Source organism: Schistocerca piceifrons, chromosome 2 (genome assembly GCF_021461385.2).
Source record: "Schistocerca piceifrons isolate TAMUIC-IGC-003096 chromosome 2, iqSchPice1.1, whole genome shotgun sequence".
Lineage (NCBI taxonomy): Eukaryota > Metazoa > Arthropoda > Insecta > Orthoptera > Acrididae > Schistocerca > Schistocerca piceifrons.
Window position 1 is genome coordinate 881,911,879 of NC_060139.1, and position 22,683 is coordinate 881,934,561.

Here is a 22,683-nt window from a genome sequence, read left to right on the forward strand (position 1 = left end):
GTGGAAAACACTGAGAAGAGGACAGCTATTAGGATTACAGGGAATGACTTCCATGACACTAGAGGGTGCTGTAGAGAGTAAAAACTGTAGAGGAAGACAGAGATTGGGATAAATATTGCAAGTAATTGAGGACGTAGTTTGCAAGTTCTACTCTGAGATGAAATATTGGCGCAGGAGGTGGGTCCATGGCTGGCAGCAACATAGCAATCAGGAGACTGATGACTCAAAACAATATACAGTGGAAAGGTGTCTGAACAGGACTATCGTAGATACCTGCCAGTTTCTACAGAGATGATGTGAAACAACTTTCTCCCCTCCTAGCAGCAGTTTTATCGTAAATCGCTAGAGCAAGAAAGGGTACCTAAAAAGATGATGTTAAAGTCTGTGGCGCAAGATCTGTGGCGCGACACCGTGACTGGGCTACTGGCCTGGCTGCAGTGCAGTATTTCTTCACCACAGCGCTGAGAGGGGGACCGGAAGGTGACGTACTTTGCCGCGCGGGATTAGCCGAGCGGTCTCAGGCGCTGCAGTCATGGACTGTGTGGCTGGTCCCGGCGGAGGTTCGAGTCCTCCCTCGGGCATGGGTGTGTGTGTTTGTCCTTAGGATAATTTAGGTTAAATAGTGTGTAAGCTTAGGGACTGATGACCTTAGCAGTTAAGTCCCATAAGATTTCACACATATTTGAACATTTAACGTAGTTTTTTTTACATTAAATTCAAACAGAAAAAATGTTATAAATACCTGATATTGTTGGCTTCAGAGTGATAAGTTATATCAATGTAAAGAAAGCTTCTGATATGAAGTCGTTTGTTGCTTTGAGTACAAGTTTCGACAGGACTAAGCTGTCACTTCCAGAGTCACAGAGTGCGGTTACCAAATAACGCTGCACGATAAACCATACGTTTGTATTCGTACCATCGTAACAGACTCACAATAAAGAAATACTAGAACATTAAAAAATATATCTGTGTCTCCACGGCAAGGCAGAGTTGTACAAGTGTGGCACATCAATAAGTACCACATGTGTCTGGTTTGGGCTGGACGGGAAGCGCTTCCAGATGGCTGAAGCGAGTTAAGCAACCATTCTAGAGAAGCGGAGCATCCGGATTAGAGTCCCGCTCCGGCATGAGTTTTCAATTTCCACCACTGATGTATTTCAGTGGCCTTAGACGGCTAAAGTCCTGTTTGATTTTTATCCCCAGTCATCAACCGATAAAAAAACGCTTCTGTACTGTACCGCCGAAGGAATAATTTGTATGAGGTGGATCGGCTAGCTTTATTTGTGTTTACCAATCTGCTGCAAATGTTCTTGCACGGTCGACCAAGGATGGCCAAGATTGTTTCACAGTTCTTCGATTGTCTGACAAGACGTTGCTTCCACTCTCGCCCTTAACATGCCATTGTCTAAAGCTGTTGGGATTCCTGATCGATTCCAATCGGAAAGATCAAAATTACCGGACTTGAACTTAGGAAACCACCTTTGGCATTTACGAACGAGTTATGCAGTGGAACAAACATCACAAATGTTTTTGGTAGCAACTGTGCATTACTACCCACACAAAAGAACGTGTGATGCTGGCTATGCATCTCTCCTGGTATTAGCTCACAATTTCACCTCAAACCGAAAAAAATTAATAAATTAATATTCTTGATAGGCTTGGAAAATAATAGTCAGTCAGTTGCAAAATTAAAGGTTTTCAGCCCTATACCATGGTTTCGAGGAAAACACTATTTTAATAGTTTGTCACTGGTCTATATTTGCAACAAATTTTCAGTAATTATTACAGTAAACTAGGGCGTGACCGCGTGCACTGGTTTGAATTCCGTTGAAAAGGCTGCGACACATCTGTGTCTTCTTTTATCGTTTCCTCTCTCGTTTATCAGCGCGAGTTGCTGGCAGCCTTTTAAAAAGCCTTTCATGTAAGTTAACAATACTTCGGTTTTCGTATTATTTCTGTCTTTAGCTTACCGTGTCCAATAAAGGTACTTTCAGAATCTTCGCATCAAACTACTAGGGATGACAGATCACGTCATGTGATACAACTCCTGTTAGAGACAAAATGTTCGCTCTTGCTTCCCGGTGATGTTAAGGCATTCTTTTTTCTTATCTTCTCATGGTTGGGATTCACAGTAATATAATATTTCTTAAAAGACATCATAGTCGCCGTTGACCGTATAAAATATTTATTGTTACTATTGCAGTTTCGGCTTTATGGCCATTTTCAAGTAACACTGCAAAGTTACATTCTGTCAGAATTTAAAACTATCTGACATGAGTACATGTCAGATGGCCATAAGGTCGAAATTGCAGTAGTAACAATAAATATTTTATACAGTCAACGGCGACTATGATGTCTTTTAAGAAATTCTTTTTACTGTTCGCCGGCCCTAGGAAGACGAGATTGCACCGAACTACCAGGGTCCATCAGCCAGGTGTGCTGCCCACTACTTTCCCCAGCAAATTGCCGGAGTGATTTTCTACAGCAAAATCTTATGAATGGGGGTCTCTAACCTGAGAAAGATTTTTACTCGTGAATCTGGAACCTTAATGTTTCTACGTTGATCCCCTTTCACTTGGAGCAGATGAATGGAGTATAGGCAACACATGTGACATACGTAGGCCGCTTACTGCCGATGCCCTGTTGCCTTTCACCGGCATAACCAACACAAAGTGATGCCGTGAAGTGTCAGCAAAAATTATGTCTGCAATAAAATTTGTTCCCCATGACGTGATGTATCACCTTTAGAAGTTTGATGCAAAGACTTCGACGCACACTGTAGATGTAGTAACTCGTTCCACGACCAACTAACTTTGACTTTTGTGAGTTCTTAGAAAATATGGAACAATACGCTATGATACGCGTCAATAATGCCACTTTGGAATTTGTAAAGGTAATGACGTAATCACGCATTACTGTTGTACAACAACACTATACTCATGAATGCGGTCCCTGACTGATCAATAAGCCATGAATACGGCCCAAATTGCACACGTTATTGCCATATTCAATGAGCATATTCAGAACACGTCGCGTATTTTTTTTTTTTTTTTTTTTTACAAATGTAAGGCACACACGGAATAAAATGCCCCCCAAATTGGCTTTTGACCTTTCAGTCGTACTTAATAATATGCCTTTCGAGTCAGGCAGTATATCACACAGGACGATAGCTAATCCCCGTAACGCCGCCAGCAGCTACGCTATTGGCCAGGACCTGTCCATTCTTCAGAGTCGTGCTCCGCGAGAACAATGGACTCTCGCCACGCAACGCGCACCGGAAAGAATGGAGCGGCAGCAAGTGTAAAATATTTTGTTAAATAACAATGGCATTGGAAAATATACGCCAGTGCGCGTGTGGCGTTGCGCGACGTGCCATTGTCCGGGGCGCGGCGGCGGGGGTGGGTGGACGTGGGCGAACCACAAGTGAACGCATGTTTCGAGCCGGCGGTAAACTGCGGTGGCGCCGCCATCGAAACCATTAGCGCTCTCCAGAACAGTTCGTCCGGCAACGCTACCTGGATCACCGTATGTCGCCGTGAATTAATTGGAAGGAATTCGCAAATGCGGCATGCAGAGCTTTGCTGGGAGCTATAGTAATAGAACTGCAGCTCAGCGGGAATGTGTTTCGGTGTTTTCAACATGTGATGCGGAATGGCATGAGAAATGGACATCCTCAAAGCGTAGCACAGACAGCCAATATTACTCTACAGCAATATTACTGAAGTTCTCCCTAAAGTGTCCAGTAAAATTGTGTGATAGTATTGTGCAATATTTAGTCTGGTTCGATGTGCGGAACGATCAACACGGAGCTTCTGTCATAGTTACTCTTTATTGCAAGCGGAAGGGAAAGGAAAGCGGATGAAAAATGTGTAAGGAGCATCGAAAAATTAGTTACTAAAGCCCATTGACACAACTGAGGCTTAACGAGACAAGAGATTATCAGAAGTTTTTATTCGATTGCACCGTGCTGACTCAGCTAATCACTTCACATCTCCAAATACTGCAGCGTTCGATCCACAGTTTCAACCATTCCTACAATATTTTTCTTCGCGTCTCATATTTGTTTAACTTCTTACCCTTACATTAGCTCTTAAAGATTTTTTTTTAGTTCTTACCTCGTAGCAGTAGCATACCGCTATCCGTATTTTGTGACAACTCATCAAAATCCTACATAATTCTCCATAATTCATCTGCCCCAACATTCAATAATACTCTGTATAGGAGGCAGTCAAGTGAAGACAGAACATGTGGAAAAAAGTTAGAAGATTGTTTAGGACACATGGAAAAAGTTAAAAGACTATTTATTACTTTGAAAGTAACCGCCATAGCCGTTAATAACATTTATTCCACTGTGAGATGAGCTGGTCAGGGTCTCCAACACGTCGGAGAGTCCTAACACATCCTCCATGTAATCCCGATCTCTCTCAATGCGATTTCCATATTTTGGAGACTGAAGAAGAAAGAAGTTCGTGACCATCGACTAACTATTCCACTATTGTCATCCGTTTTCTCGTATGTAGTTTCTTAATGGCAGATACATTGTGTTAGCAGATAAATGTTCCCTATCTTGCTTTGGTTGTCTCATTGTCTAGTGTGTCGGTTTCAGTTTATCCTTTCCAATTAATATGTTCAAGGTTTTTTGTTTCAGTAAATGTCGGTGGAATATTAAAGTTTTGAACATGGCTGCGTTGTCAGCGACCGTTTACAAAGCAAAATTAAAACAATAACAGCCCTCGGTCTCAACAAGAAAGTCTTATTGACCTAGGTTTCGGCAACTACTAAGACTACCTTTATCAGAAGTAAAACACTCAAAGTGGCATGTCACGTATAAAATAAATATCAAGCGATAAAGCTTTAGTCACAAAATTTTAAGTATAAAACATAGAAGGCAAGCCACTATGGGCTGCTCACACATGCCGAGCTACGGTAGTATCAGACCGAGGCGCCCGCGTTAGCAATTGCGGGCAGGTGAACTTGACAGTTCGGGTGTTTTACTTCTGATGAAGGCACTCTTAGTAGTTGCCGAAACCTAGGTCAGTCAGAATTCATTTTTGCGACTGAAGGATGTTATTGCTTTAATTTCGGTGGAATATTGTTGCTTTTTGACATCATCAGTATTTATTCATAAATTCTTGACACTTTCTAAAACACCACTGGTTAAGCAAATGCATTGTGCAACATTTCAACACAACACCAAGAACTTCATAGCTACAGTGAGCAATCTCGACAACTATTATGGCGCGTTTGGCGCCTAAAATTTCTGCAAGTATTACGCAAATAGCTTCCATATCCTTCTAGAACAGGATGTAGTTCAAAAGAATTTTATTATGACTGTCTTAATTGAAATTACTTTTCAGGTATAATTTACATAATGTTTTCTGGAAATAATTATTTATATAAAGATTTTTGCGCCTTATAATTAACAATAAAGGTGGCATATTTTGACAGTATAAAACTATCAGCTTCTTGTCTTTGTATAATTATCGATTGAATTATCGATAGTAAAATTAGAAAAATTGAGAATGAAATTAGAAATTTTGTTTACACAAAAACTGATGCGTAGTAATAGGAGTTTCACTGTGAAGTGGTTATTGACTCACTTAAGTTAACAATTGTGACTATTAATTTTCAGGGTTCAAGATCGATGTTGCTAAGTGGATCGATGTGAATAATAACAAAATATATTATCAGAAAAATAGTGTTTTGGTGATTAAATATAAGCAAAATTGTCCTTAGATGTTGAATATATAATATAAGTACAAAAATTTACTCACGTCAGGCCGAAATTTATACGGAATCGAACATTTCAGCTGAAGTACGAAAGCTGTAAGGAGGCAAGACTGATTACAGTAGGCAACCACAAACATTTTTCCATGAAGGCACCGAGCGTCTTGTCTCACAGTGGAACAAATGTATGTACAGTTATAGCGATTACTTTGGAAATAATAAACATTTTACTTACTTACTTCCATCTGTGTCGTGTGCATTTGACTGCCCCTTAAAAGATGAAAGAACAGCTTTTGTGGCTATTGTAGCTCGTTTACTAAAGTTTTTTCTGTCATTTGGCTCATTTGTCTTAACTTGTGGGAAAACTAATTTCGTTGGTTCTTAACAAACTGCAGTGAACTGACTCCGAATGCCGTTTCATTCTATTATGAAGTGTGCTTTCAGTAGCTGGGACTTTGAGACAAATGAACACTGTAGTACGTCCCTTTTCTAATATTGCCTCGGCGAAGGTTATAAACTAAACTACGCTCGAACAGGCCCTGAAGGCCCAATAGTACCGACCCGCCGCCGTGTCATCCTCAGCCAAAGGCATCACTGAATGCGGTTATGGAGGGGCATGTGGTCAGCACATCGCTCTCCCGGCCATATGTCAGTTTACGAGACCGGAGGCGCTACTGAGGGAAATAAATATTAATCACATCGGGTCCAGCTTGTTTAATAAAAATGTCGATGGGCTGAGAATTTGAACCAGGTTTCGGTTCCTCGTCTATTAGTGCATACAAACAATGATTTGTAGTGTTCGTTATTCTGTTCCGTAATTTTCGCTCCTGAAAAGCGTGTACGTCGCTCTGCCTCCGGGAGGCATGTGCCCCGCAGCTCGCCAACCCCAGATAGCCGCAGGGCTCGGCGTTACGCCCTAAATTCGCCGCAGGGTTTTTCCACCTCTGGCTCTGTCTCCTCCCGGGCACCACGCGCTGCTGATCCGGGACCTACGCTCGCGAACCGACAGCGTGTCCGCCTCCTATCTTAATGCTCCATCACGGTCCGGCTGGCGCCGCTGATTCCGGAATTTATTCCCGCCACCAATTACTGGCAGGCGTAGGGGCTGGCGCAAGTACGGCCGCTCAGAAATATATCCGAGAGGCGGCCGTCGAGAGGCACGGGGGCCGCCATTAATATTCTTATGGCGAGATGCGGCCGCGCGATGCAAATGAGCGCGATTTATCTCTGGCCGGCCGTCGGATCCCAGCCCGCTACCTGCTGCTCGCCGCGGACGTCGGGGTCGCCTCTCCGATATCGCCGGCCTCCACATTTCACGTGCAGCGTCGACGTACAGGCGTCTCGCGCCGCCCGAGTGCATCGTCGCTGCCGGAATAACCCCACCCTTCTCGTTTGTTTCCGCTGTGGTCTGCCGCCAACACTGAATATTTAGACAGGGAACAGCAGAATAGCTGGAGTGAAATAAGGGAAAGACACTCATTGTGAACATCGGTCTCTCCAGCAGTTCTCCGCCTCTTATCGAGATCCAACGCTCGAGCTTTCCATCCCCAATAGACCATTATCAGCAGGTCCTCCATGGCACCATCTGTTCTTCTGGTGCTCGGTCGGCCCTGTCCTATATGAACCCCTGGATTTTCATATGATTTCCGTTTAGCTACTTCTGTGTCACTCATCCGTGCCCCATGCCCCACCCATCTCAATCTGGTTAGTTTCTCTACTCTTCTAACTGGCCGATCCTTATGTACACTATTCAGCCCATACTGTACTTCCTTTTCCATCTAATCTTCTCGCGAGTTTGACCGATGGTTCTTCGAAGAACCTTTCTCTCAAAGGCATATAGCATTCCAACGTATTTTTAAATTAATGTTCAATTTTTCGAGGCATATATCAGCATTGGTCTTACAACTGATTTATAAATGTTTAATTTGGTGAGACGAGTTAAGAGTGTTCAGGAGAACAGGCTCTACTGGCTGTTGTTAATCCATTACTAATTAATTAATTATTGATTAATTTTCTAAGAGATATCATTTCAGTCGATGATATTTAAACTGGTATATATTTTAAGTATCGTAAAAATATAAATGCCCAAAGTTGTTAAGCACGTTCTACTTAGGTGCTTTCGGAGCACCCACTAGACTAATAAAAAATAAAGAAATAAAAACGACATTCCACGAAGAAACCTTCCGAATGAGGCGGAAATCGGTAGATTTTCTGTACCTGTACAGACAAACAAATGGTTACGTTTTCAGAAAAATAGGATGGTTTATTCAAGCGAAAGATCTTTACAACTTGAGCAAGTAAATAACACGTTGGCCCACCTCTGGCCCTTATGCAAGGAGTTTTGTGGCTTAGTGTTGATGGATAGAGTCGTTGTATGTCCTCGTGAGGGTTATCTTGCTAAATTCTGTCCAACTGGTGCGTTACATCGTCAAAATCCCGAGCTGGTTGGAAGGACCTGCTCACAATGCTCCAAATGATCTCAATTGGGAAGAAATCCGGCGACCATGCTGGCAAGGCAGAGCATGGGAAGTTCGAAGACAAGCAGTAGAAACTGCCCGAGGCAGAATTCGACTTTCTCGTACAGCCTGCAACAGTTCCAGTTTGTAGGGTTACAGTGACAGGCATATCCGACATTCAATTCTTTGTTGGCACGTATCGTTCATTTGCTCAGACTACGAATGTAAGACAGCAGAACTTGTTCCATCGCCGCGCCAGAGACTGCTGGTTGCCCTGACCGGCGTCCAATGTGATACACAGCCAGTTTCGGTGAAACGATTGCACCAATTAATAACTTGGCTTGCGACATTTAGTTCTGAATGGTCTCTCAACTATAATAGTGAATATAGGGTTTGGGAAGCACGAAGACAAATAGCAGAAACTCTCCTCGTGTGGGGCAGGCATTATCTTGCTGAAATCCCTCAGGAAGACACCCAACAAGTTTATCAATCAATGCCAAGCAGAATAATTGCTTGCATAAGGGCCAAGATGAACCAACGCCCTATTAACTTGCTCAATTTGTGAAGCTCTTTCTCTTGAATAAATCATCCAGTTTGAATTAAACGGTAATTATTTGTTTGTTCAAAATGGTTCAAATGGCTCTGAGCACCATGGGACTCAACAAATGGTTCAGATGGCTCTGAGCACAGTGGGACTTAACTTCTTAGGTCATCAGTCCCCTAGAACTTAGAACTACTTAAACCTAACTATCCTAAGGACATCACACACATCCGTGCCCGAGGCAGGATTCGAATCTGCGACCGTAGCGGTCGCGCCGTTCCAGACTGAAACGCCTAAAACCGCTCGGCCACACTGGCCGGCTATTTGTTTGTCTGTAGATGCAGATCGTATCTGTTTCCACACCATTTGGATATTCCCTTTGAGGCGCGTCGTACTTTATTTTTTGCCTTGGAGTGTATTTTGTTTCCTGCTGTCTGACATTCAATCCCATATTTCTACTGGCCGCGTCAAGTATGATGAATGTCTCGTCTGTTACCTACCGTGCAGACTCTGCACTGTTATACGGCTCCAAGAATCGTGTTGGAATAATTCATTTGCCCATGCCACCTAGCGGGAACATCCGGGACTAGCACTGTTAGGCGGGAATAAAACTTGAAGATATACTGCGTCAGTGCCGTATCAAACCTATCTGTAAGTTATTTACCATTCCAAAATTACAGTTACTATTGTGTAACTAATTTATAGACACCTTGTATTATGACCGAGCGAGTTGGTGCAGTGGTTAGACACTGGACTCGCATTCGGGAGGACGACGGTTCAATCACGTGCCCGGCCATCCTGATTTAGATTTTCCGTGATTTCCCTAAATCGCTCCAGGCAAATGCCGGGATGATTCCTTTGAAATGACAAGGCCGACTTCCTTCCCCGTCCTTCCCTAGCCCGATGAGACCGATGACCTCGCTGTCTAGTCTCCTTCCTCCAAACAACCCAACCCAACCTTTGTATTATGACAGCCCAAGCACGTGTGCCTGTGTCCTGTGCAGCTGGACCGTTATCGTGGAGGAAAAACAGCCCTTACATAGAATACCAGGTAGCTTCTTTTTGATAGTCTCTCCTGAAATGTTTCTTTTCCTTAGCAACACAATCTGAGACCACCACACCACTCGTAGTCACCTTGCCTGGCGATGATTGGGTCTTCGCCTTTTTGGGTGGTGATGAATCCACATCTTTCCACTTCTTGCTTTGTTCGTTTGTCCCGGGATCACAGTGATACACACAGTATTCATCTATGATTATTAGGCGGCAAGAAATCTTGACTGGCCTGACACTACTGCCGCATCCCCGTTCTTGCCTCGTTTCGGGCGGGCTCTTTGAATAGGTGTCACCAGTCACGGAAACCAGCGCCTAACGCTGAAAATGTCGTGTAACATAAAACCTGATGCATAATTGATTTTAATTTCCTGCGCTATCACCTCGTTACTGATGCGATGGTTTCCGATCACAAGGACCACCGTTACGTGCAATTGCCGATTCTTCACGGAGTTTTGGTGCGTCACTTCGTTCTTCATAAAAAAAAAGGTTCTAATGGTTCTGAGCACTAAGGGACTTAACATCTGTGATCATCAGTCCCCCAGAACTTCGAACTACTTAAACCTAACTAACCTAAGGACATCACACACATCCATGCCCGAGGCAGGATTCGAACCTGCGACCGTAGCAGTCGCGCGGTTCCGGACTGCGCGCCTAGAACCGCTAGACCACCGCGGCCGGCATTTCTTCATCACTTACTACGCTGGAAGCGTCTGTGAAAACCAACCACTGGTGCATTGTTGCCCTACAGTTCGATTAACTCAGTATGGATTGTTGTACAGATGTTCTCCCTAAAATCCACGAGTTACTACACAATGCTCTGCTTCAGAGATTCCCTACAGTGGTACGCATGCCACTGATGGTACATGTGTGCACAAGTGGCGCATGTACAAGCAAACAAACCATATACTGATAGAAATAGAATTATTCTCCTAAGTTACTTTACTTTTGAAGTAAAATGATAGTGATAAAACTGACTGGTGAAAATAGCATACGTATAATGTTAAAGAAAATGGATTTACCCTAGAATGTTTGTTTCTAACTGTACGCAAGGTCACAGGAAGGTCGGATTTTACTCTCCCCACTCCTGTTGCTGTCTTGTACGGTAATAATTCACGTCGTTTTGACGTTGGCGATATATTGACCGGGTACTGTCGGTGGCAGCTCGACAGATTTCGTGCCGCTTTACAACTGCTGCCAAGCTATGCAGTGCACCAATGTTGGCATTACTGAACGGTCTATTGTTGTAATTGTCGCTTCGGTCGGCGTTACGTTAAATGACATTGTGATACGAAGTAAGCTTGAATCTGGAACCTAGGGGTGTTTATTACAACGGGCTTACTCTAATTTACTATACTCCGTGCTCACTTTACTACTCTCTTGCCAAAATGGCTTATATTGCTTGTGAAGTAAAGGAGTAACAAGTATTTTAAATGTCATTCCGCTCTTTAACATTGAACATTTGCATCAGACCCAGCTTAATTTAATTTCGTAGTAAGCACCATGTGTACGAGTCTGTAAAAAAGTACTTTCACGAAACTTTATTACTTGTGGCACACCTAGTAGCTGAGCGGCACGACGCACTGAAAAAGATGGCGAATATTATTTATCCCGTACAGTTCCTCACTCCTGTTACAGTCGTAGCTCAACCTTCCTTCCGGATCCCTCAGCCTCCCCGACCCCTCCACCAAACTGCAAGGTTCGTTAGTAAGTGAACGATTTACAGTGACCCGCCGAAATTTCTTAAAGTACCAAATGGTATGCGGCAATAAATTGTCTGGAAACCCATGCTCTATTTCATTAATGTACTCCGCCATTTTGTTTTGGCTCCCCTAGCACCGTGCTATGGTACTGAGGTGCGGGAATTTCAGTGTGTAACTGGATTCCAGACATGTACTTGCAAACAAACAGAAAGTTAACGGTGCAACTTTATTTATTTTTGAGATGATTGTTGAAGCTTTCTGAGTATCCCTAGTGAAGCAGTCCTTTTGTTGAAGACCGACATCTCTCAAGTTTTTTTCTCCTTAAATCAGTTCACAGACTAACCAGGTGCAGAGACACAACGTCGCGTTTTGGAATCAACAGAAGCTCCATTTCGTAACGAGTGACAGCAGCGTACAGCTCTCCCATCATCGCATGCCTCGTATTCTTCACGGCCCAGAAAAGAAAAAAATATTAGAACCGGGCAACACAGTCGCTGTCCACATGCAGCTTTCGAGCAGTTTTAGAGTATGAGGAATCAGAGGAATTTTATTTTGTCTATCAATTGCAGTCATTCACTGTTGATATGGGTCTGGTGCAAATAATCAAAACGGCACATGCATAATTTGAAATGTATATAGGCAAAAATAATAACTATTAGGATGGTTCATAAGTTCGTAGAGTTTTTGTTTGCGTGTTAGTGTTCCGGGGTTCATTTATCGATTGTCATTTTTTATTTGTAGTTGACTGCTGATATCTGAGATTACATACTGTAATTTTGACACTTGGACATAGTGAGTGGTGCTGTGAACGCTAGAAAATGGTGTGCCATGTAGAGAAATTGGAAAATTTCCGACATATTCTTCTGTTTGGGTTCAACAGAGGGGCGAAGGCAGCCAGAAACATTAGCGTCGTGAACGCGGATAAAGCTATTGGCCAGCGCACGTCAAGAAAATAGTTTTACTGTTTTAAGGAGGATCGTTTGGCATTAATGATTCTCCACGTTCAGGAAGAACTTCGAGGTTTGATGAAGATCGTTTAAACGCACTAATCCACAATGATCCCCGTCACTGTACTTGTGAACAGGCAAATGTGACGAACTGTGATCATTCCACCATTGTGCGACATTTGCATGCAGTGGGGAAAGTTCAAAAACCGGGTATATGGGTACCGCGTGCTCTAAGCCAAAATCACAAAATCAGCCAGTGGCCATATGTGCATCTCTGCTTGCTCGTCATCAACTGGCTCGTGAACAACACCGACCATGCCAGTCCTGTATTGTTACTGGTGACTAGAAATGGTGCCCTTATGCTAACGTAAGGAAAAGAAATGAATGACTGTGCTCTAACGAAGCAGCAACTCCTCGTACAAAGACCTGTGCTCATCCATAAGAAATGTTATGCATCTGGTGGACCAACGACGGTTTGGTGTGCTACGAATTCCTTCCCCGAGGAGGACATTTATTGTCAACAGCTGAGCCGTCTAGCAGACGCAGCCCAAGGACTGCGGCCAAGAAGGCTGCGTTAAGTATGCTACTCCACAATAACGCCCATGTGCAGTCTGCAAGACTGACTACAAACACTCTACAGGATTTAGGTTGGGACGTCATTCCGCCCCCACCTTACTCACCTACTCTTGCGCTCTCAGATTTCGTGTTTTCCGCTGTCTATCGAACAACCTTGGTTCTTCACCTCAAAATCACGTGATTTCTACTACCACGGAATCGAAAAGTTACACCAGCGTTGGCAGACTGTTATAAACAGTGAAGGAGACTGTATTATTGATGACTAAAGTCTCTGTTGTATCTGTTGTGTTTATTAAACTTATGCATAAACGCTAGGCACTAATGCACCAACTCAGTGGTATTTTTCTTAGCATGTCTTCAGTAGGATGCGTCTAAATTCGGACATTTTCGGTAATTTCACAATCGCTATAACTAGCTGCAAGTGGTTTACAAAATAAAAGCCCTGGAAACGGACCATCATCTGGTGATCAGCCTGTAGTTACTCTAAAATTGCGTAGGGGGATAATGAGTCACTCAGAAAGATTATGGAAACACAGGTTACAGATTCTACCCCTTCAAATTGTTCTGCTAATTGTTAGTAGATATTCAGAGTCTACAGGATGCGTCAGAATTAGGAAATACGAGTCTTTGATTGTCTTTCTTTCTCTGTTGGACAGTCCTGGAGTCTTCAACAGTTTACCGACGTAACATTCCCGTCCACGGTGAACGTGTCTGAGTTAAGACGAAACGCGTCAGTGAATAGAGAAGATCGTACACAATTCACACTGCTTATTTCACGCCCATGGAGTCTATTTTCTGCAAAACCGAGACAATGATATAAGAAGAAAGCGTAATAATACAATACGTCTACTGTCCGGTAAATACCGTTTATAGCATTCGAAAACTGTGAATATTGATATGAAAGTGCAAACAACATGTAGGAATTACTCCACTGTGATGTTATATGAAGAGATATATTTTTATCAAAAGTCTATGTAAATCTTCTTGTAAATCTGTACATAGAGTGATTTAGCTGCCCCTACCTATGGGTTTTATGTAGCCCATAACATCTTCAAATAGACAGCCATATTGTCTCGTTTGCTATGTGCGAACTGTTAGCCCTAACAAGAAATTAACAGGACGTTTTTGTAGGAAATTTAATGTAGTTATATTTTGTTCTGGGATACGTTTGCGGCCGGGCGGAGTGGCCGTGAGGTTCTAGGCGCTACAGTTTGGAGCCGAGCGACCGCTACGGTCGCTGGTTCGAATCGTGCCTCGGGCATGGATGTGTGTCATGTCTTTAGGTTAGTTAGGTTTAATTAGTTCTAAGTTCTAGGCGCCCGATGACTTCAGAAGTTAAGTCGCATAGTGCTCAGAGCCATTTGAACCATATGTTTGCGCTGGAGGCCAAGGTTTTCGAGTTCTTCAAGAAAAACGCGTCTTAAGGTCACTTTTGTACGTTTTTCTTAGAAACTACGGCCTCTGGCGAAAACACATCCCAACACAAAAATTTAACTGCATTAAATATCCTATAATAAGGTCCTGCTCATTTTTTCTGTAAGACTAAGAGTTTCCGTGTAGCAGTATAGAGAATACGAAAATCTTGTACATGGTATTTGAAGGTGTTGTAGGTTGTATAAAACCCAGTAGTAGGGGCAGTTGAATCGCTTTGTATATATCACCAAAATTTCACTAGGTGCTGGTACCGTTTCTGGGACGTTGAAATTACAATGAAGTTCCTTACATAACAATTGAAGCCCTTATAGTGAGGGTGTAACTTCGAAATGTACAGTGGAGTAAAAAAAAACACTGTTAAAAAGACAGTAAACGGAGTTTATTTTGAAATTTGCATTTTTTACATTGCATCCAATGAAAGACCGATTTCATTTGCCGTCATCTTACGTTAGTGAAAGCACGAGAGTGGTACTTACCAAGAACCAGAGGCATGGTTGCCAGGAACGCTAGCAGCGGCAGACGCTTCGACTGCCCCATGGCGCGAGTTAGATCCTGCAACACAAAGGATGCTCAGCTTTAAAAACACAGGCCTGGTTCGTCAAGATAGCTACGAAATTTGCTTGGATTAGAATGGCTACAGTTCAGTATTAAAAGGTTTCTTCTGCTCCTTGTCTCCATACCTTTTATACCAGTGAGGTAAATCACCATAAACGTGAAAGAAACCATTCCATATTTTCAGAGCAGTAAAAACACCACAGCCACGATTCTACAAACATGGAACAAGATATGAAAACAATCAGAATAAACAGTCATGATAAATACCTTACACAAATGTGGGAAAAATACCACATCCAAAAAACCATTGCTGAGAACAAACAAGTGACAAACGAGTAAATACACAACAGTACAGCTGCTAGACACTCTACTGAAACAAAAAAATAAAGATAAGATAAATATGATTCCTTCTGTATATGCAGCCATATTAAAACAAATACATATACTCTCTCTTTCTCCCCCCTCTCTCCTCCCCATCCCTTTCTCTCTCTCTCGCGCGCATACTGCACACACACACACACACACACACACACACACACACACACACACACACACAAACAAACAAACAAACAGGTCACAGGTCTCAAAAACACATTCAATAGTTGGCAATAACATTCGATAATTGGCAATAAAATCCGACAGTTGGCAATACCATCCAAAACAAAACATAAAAACGAGTGTTAAGTTTCTAGTGCTGTGAAGTCTGAAAATGAAATTTCTAATGGCAGTTATGAAAAGAACAGCGGTAACGAAGGAACAAAAACACTACATGTGAACGTCCAAACATCAACGGAATTTGTTAGTGTGCAAGTAGAACCTTAAACTAGAACCTTAAACTGGTACCACATCCCTATATATAACGTCCTAAATGTAAAAAAAAAAAAAAAAAAAATGTATAGACAAAAATATGTACATATTCCCGGCCACTGAAGATGTCTTCCAAAGAATAAAAGCGAAACTAGTATCATACAAGAATTGTGTTTCATTCAGTTAGGACTAGAGATCCCAAAGTAAAAATACCGTGACACCATATATTCTTTTCACGAATCGCATCAGAGCGAAAACCATCGCTAGACGTAGGACACAGTTGGAGAAGACCCTTAAACTGTTACTAAAAATCAAGCAAAGGGGGCCATACACCACCAATCGATAGCAGTGTCACCTGATGTCGGTGCCATCATTGGACTTCAAAATGATGAGGCACAGGCTATACTGCGCTCTCCCCTCTTTTATTCCTTCTCAACTGTTCTGACGACGCCTACTGCACTCCATCCTCACCCTAGCAGTAACGAAAATCGTTCTAAATACCAGTTATGGTGTCGAACCCAGGCTCACTGTAAGAAAAACCCGAAACGCTGACCCTCCCATATACGGAGGCGGCCGACTGTGGCTCACTAAATCGTTTTAGATTGATGAGACGTGTGTTCACGAAATTCCGGTATTTGTTTGACACATTGTAGCCCCACTTATCGCAAACCCTTAGGGTAAAAATTATAGTAAAAATTATAGTACCTAGAGGAACCTAAACTATTTTGAAATAAGGACTGAACGCCGAGAATGAATATGTCAGCCTGAACGAATCCTTACGCAGCCGTAACTGCTAGTGCTGGTATTGCTGCTGCTGCACAGGTACTAAACAATAACAGAATTCCGGTACAAGCACTTTATTAGAAAGGCCTGTTTCTCACTTGTTACATTAAAATATTTAAAAAATCCATATTCTGAGAAGTGCTAGTATGAAGCAAAACAAGAAAAAAAAGTTAAGTAAACATGGGCTCTAAAATGCATACTTTAAGAACTATGAGCACTTGTTCATCTTCGCTACTGCACGCTGTTTGCTATTTTAGCAGGCAGTAAACAATTGAATAACAGGCTTCCATTATTCTGGTAAGTGAAAAGATAAAACTGCAACATAAAAGCGTCTCAAAAACTTGTCCTAACACAAACTGGTTCCATTAGAACTTACATACGTGCTACACTTACCCAGACCTGTGAAGATGGTTAACAATATCAACACTAACAGAAGTTACTGCAAGCGTTATCCATTGACAATAACAGAGGAATGTGTCTACTGTCTCACATTGTCGTCGTGTTCTATAGAAACTTCCCTTTTCCCTCTTCCTCACAAACCGTTAACCTTGCCAGGATGGGGTGGCTTGCTTGCCTCAATGAAACAGATAGATACTGTTGGTGCAACCACTAAGAGGAGTATTTCTGGAAATCTTGACGTGCAGCTCCACAACGTTTTTCACTCTGGACATTAAGCAGCATGTGAAGAAAACCAAGGAGAAATTTAGAAAGTGAATTAAAATTGAAGTAGAAAATTTTTTAAAAAGTTTCAAAACTGCCAACGGCACTGTAATTCTGTCACAGGTGGCAATGGACTTCCAAGAGCAGATGCGCTGAATAGAGTGTCTCTTGAAAAGAGCTTGTAAGATAAATATCAACAAAAATGAAACACAGGGAAAGGAATGTAGTCGAATCAAAACAGAAACTGAAGTAATTATGTCGGTACATGAAGCTCTAAATGTAGTAAACGTTTTTGCTAAGTATTTTAGCAACGGCAAAGTAACTGATGATGACCAAATTGGAGAGGATATAAAATGCAATAATAGTAACAACAGAGTTTCTGAAAAGAAGAATTTATTAGCAGCGAATACAAACATCAGATTTATGAAGAAATTTGCCTGCAATGTACCTTTTTATGGAGGTAAGTCGTGGGCTATAGAGAGTCCATACAAGAAAAGAAAAAGCTACTGAAATATGTTGTTACAGAAGAATGCTACAGATTTGAAGACCGAAGAACTAGTGAAGAGATACTGAATTGAATATGAGAAGAGAAATCTACAGTGCACGTTAAGTAAAATATAGTACCAGTTTATAGAGCACAGGTGCTGTCGTCCGAAGAACGAGGTAACGTGACGAAGTTGGTTGCTTACTACGGAACCACAAGTACGCACAGTCTCTGCCAGACGCGGCGACGAACGGGACACATTGACGCAGACACTTTCTCGAGAGTTTCCATAAGCCGTCGCTGCTGAAGACTTAGCGTCAGAGCGGGCTGCTCCTCAGCCCCCTATGCAATCATCGCTCACTACCGGGAGTTGTATTAGATAGAACTATGTAATAAAGTTTATATTTGATTGTACATGAGAAGCTGGCCGCGGTGGGCGAGCGGTTCTAGGCACTTCAGTCCGGAACCGCGCGAATGCTATGGTCGCAGGTTCGAATTCTGCCTCGGGCATGGATGTGTGTGATGTCCTTAGGTTAGTTAGGTTTAAGTAGTTCTACGTTCTAGGGGCCTGATGACCTCAGATGTTAAGTCCCATAGTGCTCAGAGCCATTTTTTGTACATGAGAGAAGAGATCATTATTCTGTAATCAAGTGATACGTTAGTCTTCAGTGTCATTAACTAGTACACATAGACAGTCAAGAGGACATAGAATCCTTCGAAGTTAGGCATGTCATCTTGTTCATGTTGTTATGAAGTGATACAATATTTTCGATGTGTTGTAGCTTCCTCTCGGCCTCCTACAGAAGTAAATCTGAGAAACCACCTCAGTGTCGACGAGAGTTTGTTCGTTCGCCACAACAGTACATCATGAGGCATCAATTTGCTAATCATGGGTAATGTGTGTGGGGTAAAAAATTGTGGCGGAAGGTCGAGGCTTGACTACAATAACCGAGTTGAAACTGATGTAGGCTGTACTTTTCATGAAGAGTTGACGAGGCTTGAACAGGACGCACTAGTGTGGTGAGCAGCATCAAACCAGTCTTTGTACTGAAGACTGTAATTATTCCAGATCCTAAAGTTGTTTCCATTCGCGTTGTTTGAGACTGAGCGCGCTGTGGAACGAAACGGAAGTGTCGGTAGGACATGGCGAAACGGGTCAATTCTTCCTAGCGCATCTCCGCTCGTGGACAAGTGTTTAAAATGTGTCTGGAGCGGAGCGCTTTGGTAAACAGAGTCCAAAGCCACCATTGGCGTTAAAAGCACAAGACGAGGGCCGCTGCTTGCGCTGTCCTCTCCTCCAGGTGGTCGCCACCGCCCCTTCCGCTGTCCGCCCATTCCCCTTCCCCCCTTATCCACCCCCGCAGCCATCAGCTCCTTCGTCGTCCTTGCCAGCCGGGCGTTGTTTTATTCACGAGGCGCGAGATTGCATTCCCGGCCGCGCTGACTGCTCTTTGCGAGACCGCGACGTCGCCTCATTCATCAGTTCTGCTGCCTGTGTCTCCCTGGCAACAGCATACGGCCGCCTGTCTCCCCGTCGAGGCTCTTCATGCAACACTGTGGATGGGAAACGCCCAGCACGGTGCAGCTTCCTTCAATATGAAAACTGTCCAATATACAGAGTGATTCTAGTTAACGTTTCAAATCCGACGTAGATGACCCTGCGACAAGTAATTATTTCTAAGACACATGGGGCCGCAAATGTCGGAAATACCACGAAAGCGGATGACGAATGTTGGACACGTGACATCATCAGATGACGCATCTCACCGCACGTACAGTGGTTGGTTTTGTCAATCCTACTTTCTCTCGTAGGAGCAGTGCTATACATCTCTCCACTAGGCTAATCGGTTTCCGTAAATGTATTACCACTACCGTGAGCACTACCGATCACATCGGATACTGCAAGAACGGAAACAAAGTAGCCTAGCGGAGCTCTACCGGCGAGGATGGAATCGACGACAAGCCCAAGAAGTGCACGTGCGGCAAGGTATATCATATGGTGACGTTACATGTTCAACATTTGTCAACATTTGTCATCCACTTTCAAGGTATTTCCCGAGATTTGCAGCCCCATGTGTCTTACATTAAATTACTTGTCTCAACGCCATATACGTCGGTTTGGGGGTTTTTAAACGTTAATAAGCATAGTGCCGCCCACTGTTCTCCCTCCAAGGCAAAACAGACGGCAATTTGAAACTTCCTGGCAGATTAAAACTGTGTGCTGGACCGAGACTCGAACTCTGGACCTTTGCCTTTCGCGGGAAAGTGCTCTACCATCTGAAAGCACTTCCCCGCAAAAGACAAAGGTCCCGAGTTCGAGTCTCGGTCCAGCACACAGTTTTAATCTGCAAAGAAGTTTCATATCGACGTACACTCCGCTGCAGAGTGAAAATTTCATTCTGTAAACATCCCCCCAGGCTGTGGCTAAGCCATGTCTCCGCAATATCCTTTCTTCCAGAAGTGCCAGCCTTGGAGGTTCGCAGGAGAACTTCTGTGAGGTTTGGAAGGTAGGAGACGAGGTACTGGCCGAAGTAAGGCTGTGAGGACGGGTCGTGGGTCGTGATTGGGTAGCTCAGATGGTAGAGCACTTACCCGCGAAGGAGAAAGGTCCCGAGTTCGAGTCTCGGTCCGGCACTGTCAGGAAGTTTCATATCAGCGCACACTCCGCTACAGACTGAAAATTTCATCCCAGACAGCAGTATGTGGTGCGAGCAAAGGAGAAGGAAATACTGTTTTCGGGCTTGCCCCAAGATAACATTGTGTAACTCGCAGTGTGTTTCTTCGGAGCAACTGTTCGATATCATTAGGTGCTTACAGTAGTTGCTTTCGCAAGACGCGATTGGTGATATTTACGTAGTGGCGTTCAAATGTGCCACGAGCTGTACACGGTGAGCGCAAGTGCCGTAGGTGACTTCCCGTTTCCTGGAAGCGATCTAAGAGCGCTATTTTCGAAGAGCTGCGAGAGGTTTCACGTGCATCCGTGTTTGCTTCTCGTGACTCCGGTAAATGTGAACGCCACCGAGAGAGTATCAACAGTTGCATCTTGTAACAGTAACTGCGACATTCCCGGCGGGGTCAGGGATTTTCTCTGCCTCGTGATGGCTGGGTGTTGTGTGCTGTCCTTAGGTTAGTTAGGTTTAAGTAGTTCTAAGTTCTAGGAGACTGATGACCATAGATGTTAAGTCCCATAGTGCTCCGAGCCAGTAACTGCGACAACCATCTGAAGTTGAACAGTTGCTTCGTCCAAATACTGTGGAACTTAAAACAATGTTATCCGTTGGCAATCGCGAGCAATGTATGTGTGACAGAGAGAGAGAGAGAGATAGAGAGTGAGAGAGAGAGAGAGAGAGAGAGTATTCTTGGTATACTACGAGAGTCCTTCAATAAGTATTGTCCCACATTTTTGTAAAAATCTATTAGTATACGTAGGCAAACGTTCTTGTGTGCAGTGTAGAGCGATGCTGCAGTTGATAGCAGTAAGGTTGGGCGAGGGTAAAGAAAGTTACAGCCTCAGGAAATGCAGAAAAAGAGCTCCATGAACAACGACGCTCGGGACGTCCTGTCACAGCCCCTGCTCCAGGAATGCTGAATAGTGCGGAAGCCATTATCGGTGTCGACAGGCGCATCACAACTCGACAATTGGCTCTACAGTTGTCGATCAGCATTGGAAATGCGTTTGCAATGATCGAGACTCTAGGATATTCAAAGAGGTGCTCACGATGGGTTGCACGAATGCTCACAGCGGACCAAAAGATCCAAAGGAAGGCTATTTCATTTGAATTGGAGCGTTTTGAGAGCGACGGAGAGGCCTTTCTGTCACGGATCGTTACCGGGGACGAAAGCTGGGTGCACCACTTTGCGCTTGAAACAAAAAGACAGTCCATGGAGTGGTATCGTCCTCATTCACCACAAAAGAACAAACTCAAGACAGTCCTCTCTGCCGGAAATGTCATGCTGACAGTCTTCTGGGTTTGTGATGGCGTCATTCTTGTGGATGTGATGCCAAGAGGGTCAAGCATCAATTCATAAGCATACTTGAAGACTGAATAAAGTGTTCGATCTGACAAGAATCCAGCAGAAATCTTGCTCCATACGATAATGTACGCCCACAATGTCTGAGAACCCGGGAACACATAGCCAAATGGGGCTGGACATCATTGCCTCATTCAACCTTAAGTTCAGAACTGGGACCCGCGGACTTCCATCTCTCTGGGCCGCTTAGTGATTCTCCCCGTAGAAAACACACTTTGAAGATGACGAAAGTGTCATTCATGCAGTGAAAACATGGCCACACCTATGGGACAAGAGCTTTTACCAGCAGGGAATACATGCTCTTGTTCAAATGTGTGTGAAATCTTGTGGGACTTAACTGCTAAGGCCATCGGTCCTTAAGCTTACACACTACTTAACCTAAATTATCCTAAGGAGAAACATGCACACCCATGCCCCAGGGGGGACTCGAACCTCCGCCGGGACCAGCCGCGCAGTCCATGACTGCAGCGCCCTAGACCGCTCGCCTAATCCCGCGCGGCAATACATGCTGTTCCACAACGTTGGTGTACAGCCATAGAACGTGATGGAGACTACGTAGAAAAACAAGACATGGACAAAAAAATGGTTCAAATGGCTCTGAGCACTATGGGACTCAACTGCTGAGGTCATTAGTCCCCTAGAACTTAGACCTAGTTAAACCAAACTAACCTAAGGACATCACAAACATCCATGCCCGCGGCAGGATTCGAACCTGCGACCGTAGCGGTCTTGCGGTTCCAGACTACAGCGCCTTTAACCGCACGGCCACTTCGGCCGGCGGACATGGAAAACACATGTTGATATATATTTTCACTAAATTCTGACTCTTAACAATAAATATGTTCTGAGAAGAAAAATGTGGGTCATTACTTATTGAACGATCCTCGTATCTTGGGGTGCTTCTGAAGCAAAGTCTCCGCTCGAAACA

The 22,683-nt window shown here is 43.6% G+C and overlaps 1 protein-coding gene across 1 annotated transcript in view; it reads right to left on the reverse strand.

Annotated features, from left to right (window-relative positions):
• The window catches only part of LOC124775499 (Ig-like and fibronectin type-III domain-containing protein 1), a 1,067,132-nt gene that overhangs the window by 416,696 nt on the left and 627,753 nt on the right, over positions 1–22,683 (reverse strand). Inside the window, exon 6 of the mRNA XM_047250332.1 lies at positions 14,911–14,986. Within this exon, the coding sequence (XP_047106288.1) occupies positions 14,911–14,971 (61 nt within the window). The 5' untranslated portion in view covers positions 14,972–14,986. The remainder of the gene's footprint in view (positions 1–14,910; positions 14,987–22,683) is intronic.